Source organism: Pyxicephalus adspersus, chromosome 8 (genome assembly GCF_032062135.1).
Source record: "Pyxicephalus adspersus chromosome 8, UCB_Pads_2.0, whole genome shotgun sequence".
NCBI classification, from domain to species: domain Eukaryota; kingdom Metazoa; phylum Chordata; class Amphibia; order Anura; family Pyxicephalidae; genus Pyxicephalus; species Pyxicephalus adspersus.
In genome coordinates, this window is record NC_092865.1 from 6,290,088 (window position 1) to 6,299,876 (window position 9,789).

General features: G+C 36.3%; 1 protein-coding gene across 1 annotated transcript in view; it reads right to left on the reverse strand.

Moving 5' to 3' along the window:
* The window catches only part of DOCK7 (dedicator of cytokinesis 7), a 123,257-nt gene that overhangs the window by 9,884 nt on the left and 103,584 nt on the right, over positions 1-9,789 (reverse strand). Inside the window, 2 exon segments of the mRNA XM_072420705.1 lie at positions 636-725; positions 2,429-2,768. Coding sequence (XP_072276806.1) covers positions 636-725; positions 2,429-2,768 — 430 coding nt within the window.

The window sequence follows — 9,789 nt, forward strand, 5'->3', positions numbered from 1 at the left end:
GCTTTTGGAACAGAAATCTAGAAATCAGTGTAACGCTCAGGTGGTTAAATACCCAAATGATAATGTTTGTGCATATCCTTTTCAAAACAAATCAATACTATGAATGCAAGCAGTCAATTCCTTTGTCCCATGTCATAAAACCTTAAAATATTCTGTGGCTTAAAAAAATGTGCATGTCAGTGCTGCCATATAAGCAGTCTGTCTATTGCTCTGCTTACACTTTCCTTTACTACATGTGGTCAGAGGGATAAAAAAAGAGAAGTGTGTGTGATTGTAAAGGAAGGAATTAAGGTAAACCCATTTCTTTGTTCTGCTTGGCTCACTGATCTAAGTGGGTTGTTTTCAATGGTAAAATAAACTATCAGCAGGAAGGCAGCTATAAATCTTAACTCCATCTTAAGCCAAAAAGTCTGGTTGAAAAAAGTTAATTTTTTCAGCAAAAACTGTAACTTTAAAAATTCAACTTATGTTTCATAAGCATTGTGTTGCTTGTAAGTTCCTTTTCTTGCGACTCTCACAGTAAAGGTTCAGATTTCACAAAACCAGAATATTTCCCATAACACTCAGCTTTAGAAAGCAGTCGTCTTTCCGAACGTAGACTCAGGACATGCCGAGTTTAGCTCCTCTCCACTCACCTTGTTTGGGTCTAATTTGCATTTATCCACCAGGTTAGAGTCTTTAATAACTTCCACAACATCTTCTCCGAATCTCTCACCATAGAAACCCTGCACAGAAATAAAACACATTATATGAGACCTGCTAGAAATACTTCAAACAGACAAACACTACTTATTCATGGACTTCTCTATCCTTGACATGTATTTGTGGGGTTTTAACCTCCCTAGGGGTTTATTTCTTTCCAGTTTTATATGTCTAAAAGCGGTACATTGTTTTTCATGAAAATTTATTTTACAGCATAATATAATAGTATGAGTAAAATAAAGTTTGAAACACAAAACCATGTAAAAACAATAAATTAAATAAATTAAAAAATATATATATTTTTTTAAATAAAAAAAACCCATATTATACTCATACTAATATATATATACTGTAAAATAAATGTTCTTGAAAACAATGTACTGCTTTTACATATATAAATCAAATTTATTGCATTCAATAGTTATTTTGTATTGAATGCAATACAAATGGATTTTGATTTCCCACCCTGTCCGGCTGGAGGAAGACGACAGAGATCGCGGCGATGGACGAAGGGGGACGCCGGCGGATCGGGTAAGGCTCTATTTACTAACCTTCCCATAGGTTTACCTACCCCGAGTGTGACTCGGGGTTACCGCTTTCAGCAACTTTTTTCTACCCCGAGTCACACGGGGTTACCGCTAGGAAGGTTAAAGTATATGTAAATCACAAAGTTTTCTTCTCTTTGGATTTGTGGTTATCTTTGTGGTTATCTCATGCTGTTATCCTGTTTTTTTATCTTTTGTATGGATGTAAGATGTGTAAAACTTGTGACACAATGTTTGTCATTTTTAATTTTTCCTTTCTGAGTTTCCTGATCTGGATGTTGTTGTGAGCCCAGTGGCTGGTTGTAGTTCTCACCTAAGATATATTTTCTAACATAAAATTTGAAGAAATAAAGAGCAAATTTCAAAGAAAATGCAATATTCTATAATAAGGCTATAATAACAACCAATGCATTTTGCAGGTCAAAACATCTACCTATTCATCAGTGTTTCAGTGATGTATACATTAAAGTGAATTGGAATTGTTGGTAAAGTGATTGGTGGAGATATCCTCAGAGCATTTAGGCTGCTTACACACGTTCAATAATTGTCGTTGGAAAGGATCTTTCAAGAACTTTGAACAATTTTTCAACGATAAAAGACGGAACGATGCATGAATGAGTGTTATACATGCAGTGCCGTTCTGCCCTATGGAGAGGGGAGTAGGACAGAGTGGCACCCCGCTGCGCTCTCTCCCCTTCACTCCCATTACGATCCTTCGCCGTTTGTCGATCCGACAGGACGGATCCATGAATGATGAACGACGAGCACTATACACACGCCAGATTCTCGTCCGATATCAGCCCTGAGGCTATTATCGAATGAGAATCAGTTGACGTGTGTACGTAGCCTTGGCTTTAATATCAATGGACTGCAGCATGAGTCCAAATCTCCCTCCCCAATTTTATATCCATAAAGGAGTTTGTATACAAAGAGATTTTACCAGGATCAGCAGGTTTGTTTGCACTCATTAAACAGAGTTAACAAAATGCATTTAGCAGACTTAAAGTGAAGATATAAAAGAAGTGAACTGTATGGGTTTCCACACACTTTCGGTTTTGGTTATGTAATGATGAGTAAATAAAGAACAGTGAGTCAGTAGTTTGGTTAACCCATAATCTCACATTCACACAGGCATGGGCAAAGTGACAGGACCTTCCAGGAATGGCATAGATTAGAATTACCTCTAGTCTGTGTGAGATCTCGGCCAGCTTCGTTATGGCTGGTTCTTTGTAAACAAACTCCTGTTCGTCTAAATCTCCAAATCGTGTTCCATAAAAGCCAACTCGGAAATAAGTGCCAAACATCCTCTTCCCAACCTGTACAGAGGGGACAATGATCACACAGTTAATAAAGAAATGAAACAAACTGGCAACAAAACAACAAGCAGAACACCAAAAAACACACACAATCCACTGGGAGACAAAATCACTTGTAAGAGAAACCCCCAAATGATTTCTATAGTTCAAACATCTCCGGGCTGTGCAAGATGGCCGACTCCTCTGAGTGTAGGAAACTGTTTTCCTTTATGGTTGATCTCTAGTAAAAAGGTAACTTTTAGGATTTCAATATAGCAAGGAAGGGTAAGATCCTCTCATCAGAGTTTGGTTTGCAGCAATTGCTTGAGTATCATCAAAACAAGAAACCTTTCTATTGAGGAGCCATTGAAAATGACAAAATAGCTAACTTTTTTATGCTCTATTAGATATCAAAAATACAATGTGATTGGAGTTTTATGTTTTATGTGTCTGCCAAAATTTAGAGTACATTTATAGCTATGGCTCACTGCAGTTTTGTGCAATTGCCCCTCTCTTGTTTCTACTTTTCATCTAATTTCTACCTGGATTTTCTCAAATGGAAACCCCAATCTGCTATTTCACTCAAAGGCTGATGTTGGTTGTCCTAAAAAACGCCCCTGGTCTTTGCTCTGGAATTTCCAGTTCTGCACCACATGCCTGTCCATCTGTACTTTTATAATGCACTGTAAATAGGAAATTAAGGGGTGCAGGTGGGAACCACTGCTACCTGGGTTCTCAAAGGTGTAGGAGGATGGTAAACCCACCAGTACCTACAGAAAGTGAATATCAGTTTGAGATTGGATTGCAGACCTTGGATCAATTATAATATTAAATTCTAGATATTTCCTGCCTTTTATTAGGGAATGAAATTATTTTTCTATTTTGGGTTATCTGAAGTTCTGCTGCTGCTACTGATAATGTAAAGTCCACGTAGAGGACGATGTTCACAAATACAATATATTCTGCTTTCATAATAAATTATTTAATCAATACATTTTAAACATTTTTCAATTGTGACAGTTGGCCAAAATATTCTTCGGTCTTCATCCTATTTTGCAATTTCCTGTCTCACTATCATTATTAAAATGTTGTGGGAAAAGTTGCTAACTCCTGCATACAGCTGAGCAGAACTAGCAGTGCAATCTGCAGTCAAAGCTTCAGCCAAATTACGTAACCAAAGTAAGAAACCTCCCTAAAAAGAGAGTTAAGATTTTGGGAGCAACGTGGACAAATATGTCCCCTTACATTGCTCCACTTATAGCAATAGCACTTTAATAGCACTTTACCTGTTTAAACCCCAAGGCAATGCAGACCGTAAAGACTTTTTAGTTAAATAAACTTATTTGAATTTAACTTATAAACGTTTAATTACCTTAAATTCACTGCAACCAATTTGCCAAATGGACCATAATACACATTTTTGATTGGTTGCTGGTGTGCCACATACAACACTCTGTCGCCAATCTTTTCTTTATTGACTATAGTACCAAATAATATTCATTTACTTTATTCCCAATAGGCACTGTGTGTACAGCCCTCATTTCTTCATCTGGAAATGACAAAATTCGTACGTGTGTACATAGCCCACGACCCATGGTTTGTAAATTGCCTGTCTGCAATATGTTTTATCAGGGTTATACCAATATAGATCGGGTGCTATGACTGGCCATGGATTTATGGTTTATGTTGTATATTAAAAAAATGCCTTATTAAATATAAAGTTTGAAATCAATGAAGTCGTAGCTTTGATTTCTTCTGCCTGGTGCGGAAAGGAAGGAAACATGTTTAGAGTTCTAGAATGGGTTTCTGATTCTCAATGGTCAAGAAAGGTAATATGTGTAAAATTTTTATTTCCCATGACATCTTGACATCTAGTGGGGGCATTTTTCACTTTCATTCTTGCCATATTACAAAAAATACATTATCCAGAAGTCTTCTCAACTTCTAGAAAGAATTATCAGCACCGATTAAGATTGATCTAATTTCTATCTGGTTATTGAACACTTGGAAGTCCCAAACCAAGATAGGCACATATGACATTCTGCCTTTCTGATTTTCTTATTTATAAAGTGTAAATTTTACCCGTAAATTGAGTGGAGGAATATTTATAGTACCACTTCCCTAAAGATATATTTTATAATAAATTATATTTTATATTATTATATTATATTTTTATTTATATTTTATTATTATATATTTTTATATTATACTTTTTATTATATTTTATAATAAATTTAAATTTTATTTAATGGGACTTTCCAGGTAAAGTTTACACAATTTATAATAAATACAAAAATTTATTTTATAGCATATAAAAAAAAATTCTTTAGGATCCATTGTACAATTCTTCATTAAATTACAGTTAAATACACATTTCAGTACCTAATGCATTTCGTCATCATGCTTCTTCACTAGGACATTTCAAGAAATTATACAAACTTTTATCTTAATTTATTTTCTTCAAAATTCTGAATAACACTGGGGAACGCATTTTCTGTTGAGTTAGATCTTACACTTGTTTTTTACTAATTTTTGGGTGGTGAATCCTGAAATGATTCCAGTTTTTTGCTATCACATCCATTTTTTACAATACAAGGTACCCTCCATTTTTGTCAAAAAACATACAACTTTTACATACAATAAAAAAATAATGAAACAATAACTTGAATGTACTGTTTATTTTAATTTCTTGTGTTCATACAAAGGATTTATTGTTACTCTATGACATATTTTATACAGTAAAACTTGAAAAATAATCGGGTAAGCGGTTAAATATAAGGTAAATATTTACGCTTTTAGCTTTTCCTGGAGTGTTCAGTGTTAGGACAATCCCCCGGGATGCTCCAACAATAGTCAGCCATCATATTTACATACCATCTACCCCGATACTGTCCTTCCATGACCTTCAAATCTTGGTGGAATTGCTCACCTTGCTCATCACTGACTGCACCAAGGTTTTCCAGGAAGTTAGAAAGATGGCTTTGCAGAAAATGCACCTTGATGCTCATAATGCAACCAAGCATTTTGTAGCTCTCCAAGAGTTTCTGTGCAATTTCTGTGTAATTATTTGCTCGTGTGTTTCCAAGAATGTCCTTGACAATGGCTTTAAATGATAACCAAGCATTCTTTTCCAATGTTCATCTTTGATGAGCTGCCGAATCTGTGGACCATCAAACACACCGGCCTTTATTTTTTCCAAATGACCGGCTAGGAAATGCCAAAATGAGGTACTTGAAACAGTCTCCTTCAGTTGTCAAAGCTTTAAAGAACTGCTTCATTACACCCAGTTTCATGTGCAGAGGCCGGAATATACCAATCTTTCTATCAACAAGTGGCTCATGTAGAATGTTTGGATCACTTGGTTTTAGGGCAGATGTTGGGGCCCAATTCCTTTCCACCCAATGCCTCTCACCAGCTCTGCTGTCCCACATGCACAGATAACACGGATACTTGGTCTATCCCCGTTGCTGACCAAGAAGGAAGCATAACATTTTAAGGTCAACAGACGACCCAAATGTGTTGGTTATATTGCAACAACTCAATGACTCTCTTTATGTCTGCATATTCTTCCTGAAGAGAAACTGAATGGCCAATTGGGACTGACCCAAATATATTGCCATTGTGAAGGAGGACACACTTTAAACTCTGCTTTGAGCTATTGATGAATAGTCGCCATTTAGTTGAGTTATAGATTGGAATTCCCAATTCCTCCATTAAACCAGGTATATGTTATGGCAATACACAAAGCCACTGTAAGTTCTAAAGTACTGCAGAAATGCAATTTCTCTGGTTCGAATGTACGATACCTTTGTTCATTTTTCAAATATTTTTTCTCACGCAGTCTTGATGCTAGGAGTTCTGAAGACTTCTTCGATAGTCCCAAATCACTCAACCCATGCTGATCAAATCCTTTACGAGCAGAGTCCTCTTCAATTTCAAACTCTTTATCATTGTTGCCACCTAGTTCATCACCATAATCATGTTCTTCAAGAGAGGGTAGTGTAACGAAAACCGGCACTGGGATTTCATCTGAATGAGCCACTGGGCCTATAGCCGATGGTAGACTAGGATACTCTATGTTACATTTTTTTTTTCTTGGTAAATCCTGAAGTTTTTACTATACAAAAGTAACAGTCACTGAAATGAACTCCTGGCTCTCGCCAAACCATAGGTATACCAAATGGCATCTCATCACGTGTTCCCTTTGTCGACATCCATGAACCCTCCACACACTGTTTGCACACCTTATGAGGGGCCCAAGACTTATCTTGATCACCAAGTTTAACTTTGAAATATGCCAAATAGGCTTGCTCTACAAATGTGCTGGTGTTCTCCCTTTGACTGGGAATGGTGAAACTGCCAAAGATATAACAAAATGAATCAGGGTTGTTTATGCACTTACCACGGGAAACAGCAGAGCCAGACATGATCTGAATGAAAGGAAATATGTGTGTAAGTAGAAAAATACATTTTGCTTATTGACTACGTAGAGCAGCGCACAACCTCTGAGCACACTGACTTGCGTGTAAATGGATAGTCTATACAAATCTACCCTACAGTAATTGCATTATTATAAGCAATAGAAAAAAAAAACCTGACATGATAGAAGAAAACTAACTGCACTTTCAGAATCAGCATATCAATTTTAGTGTAAATAAGCTTAAAAACTGAAGTCAACAAAACTTTGTTTAAAACTGTTCGCCAGTGTAATCATCTGTTTCAAACATCTTTTTCTTATATAGCTTAAAAAGATTAGCATCTTTCTTGTAAATAGCAGATTTCTAGATCAAGTTTCAAATGATGTCCAAACCATCATCTCACTAGAAATGGCATTCACCATATAGTGCATGTAAAATTATAAAATGTAAACAATACTTAATGGTCACCGGATGGGGTCTCATATAACCACCTCTGTAGAAACCCATATTTCACCCTCCAGAAGATGTGCTAGTGAAGGGGAGCAGGAAAAGGAAAGCTATATAAGAAAAAGATGTTTGAAAGGGATCATTATTCAGAATTTTGAAAAAAATTAATAAGTTGAAAGTTTGTATACCTTCTTGAATTGTCCTTCTGAAAAAGCATGGTGGCGAAATGCGTTAGGAACCAAAATGTGTATTTAACTCCAGTTTAATGAAGAATTGTACGATGGATCTTTTTTAACTTTAATATAAAATATGTAAAAGTTACTTGGAAAGTCCCAATAAATAAACCTTTGAAGGAATTATTTATTTAAGTGATCAAAATTACGATCAATGATTGTTCAAAACAACAACAAAAAACAAATGATTGTTCATTCAAACATTAGATTAGATTGGAATTGAAAATTTGGTAGGCAGTGAAAATTGTCCTAGACTTGTGTACTAGACCTAAGAACACAAAACTTGTGTGATAAAATTATTGTGTGCATTGTCCATAAAATAATTGGAGTTCCAATAAAAGATGCGCAGAGCAGCGGAGAGGATTTAAGGGCTCTAAAGTGTCCTATTATTTTCTGAAGTAAAAAAATAATAGTGCAGCTTCAGAGGAGATTACACCAATTAGCCAATAAAGAGTTGAAAGATAGAATGAAGCCACCGTTTTGGTTATTAAATGCACAGTAACCCCCTCTCACTTTTGGCAGGGGAGAAGGGACATTTCACATTCACAACACAAAGGGAGGAGACTGAGCCAGCCAAGGCGTTCATATAAATGAAAATCATCATTGAGGTTTACTAGAACTGACCCAATTAAAAGAAGCAAAAAATTTGTTAACACTTTTTGTTTTAAAGATAATGTAAAGAGAACCAGTCACGAATAGGCTTAGAAAATAATCTAAATATTCAGTGTTAAATTATTAAAAATGTGCAGACTTGTTTAGCAAATATTCATAAAAGACTTTAGATTTATACACTTCAGCTAAGAAACCAGGGGCTAAAGATTAACTATGGCCCTTGCTATGGTAGTGTGTGCATTATCGCAATGCATTGCCATACTGAATGGCACTCAAATTTATCTTGCCGACCAACACGTGTTGCGGCCACCACAACGCATATCAAAGCTCTCTTGTGTATTGTAGTGCGTTGTGCTTTTATTCATCAATCATTGGAATGGGCTGCCTGAATGCAACACTAATGCAACTAATGCCTGAATGCAACACTATAACGCATGTATGCTAACATGCAAGTGCAAATAGCTAAGCCTAGCCTATAGTTTAAACGGGACCTAAACTAAAATGTTTACCTTACATAAAATCGTAGTCAACCCTTTAATATCAGGTAAAAATTACCTTCTTTTTTATTAGGGAGGGGTTTAAAACTCTTTTGTGATCAAGACAGAATAGGAGGGGAGAGCTTCTTGGGATACATACATCATGCATCCCAGGGGCTTCTGGCTGCTCCTACTGCGCATGCCTTTCTTTAATAGAAAAAATTGCGATCTCACACATGTCCCCTTCTACGTCATTCGATCTCGCGCCTGCAAAGTGCAAGATCAGGTGAAATACGAAGAAGAAGGGAGATGGCGGTGCCCAGAGGAGGATACAGGGACAACACGGGACCCAATCTAGGAAACTTTCTGATGGATCAACAGATCTGTGAAGGTAAAGGTGAGTTTTTTTTTTTTTTTTACTTCAGTTTATTTACGCTTTAACAGATGCGGTTTCGCAGCTCCTGAGTCTGTAATCTCTGCCAAACATAAAGGCTTGATAATTAAGAGGAATTTATAAAACCTGAGGACTTTTTTTAGACAGCGTGCACACCCAGAAGTTTGGAGATTCATCCAACCTTCATTCTGTTTACACATTGGCCCTGATTTTTTGGAATTCTTCTAGACTGGGGGATCCAGCAAACCCACACTAGATTTCCTAAAAAGCATTTGCTCTTAACTGGCAAATGCTTTAAATCCTGGACCAAATCCTTTCTAGGTTTGCTGGATCACCCTGTTTTACCCATGACAGTCTATCTTCTTCTTCTAACCAATAAGTCTTTATCCCTTAAGTAAGTCAGCCCCACGTTGTGAGATCATGTAGCTAACAGGAAAAGTTGCAAGTCACTTTTGTGACACTCAAACTGTGCGAGTTAGTCAATATAACAAATTATAAGCGTAAAGTATAACCATTGATTAGTAATTCTGCACAAAATTAATAAACTAGGAATGAATATTCAGATTGCTGGTTTATTCTCTTCATTAAAAATGAATGATATTTGTCTGTATATAAAATATTCTGGCTTGAGCTGGCACAGTACGGGTGGGTCTTTCATTTTTTTTTT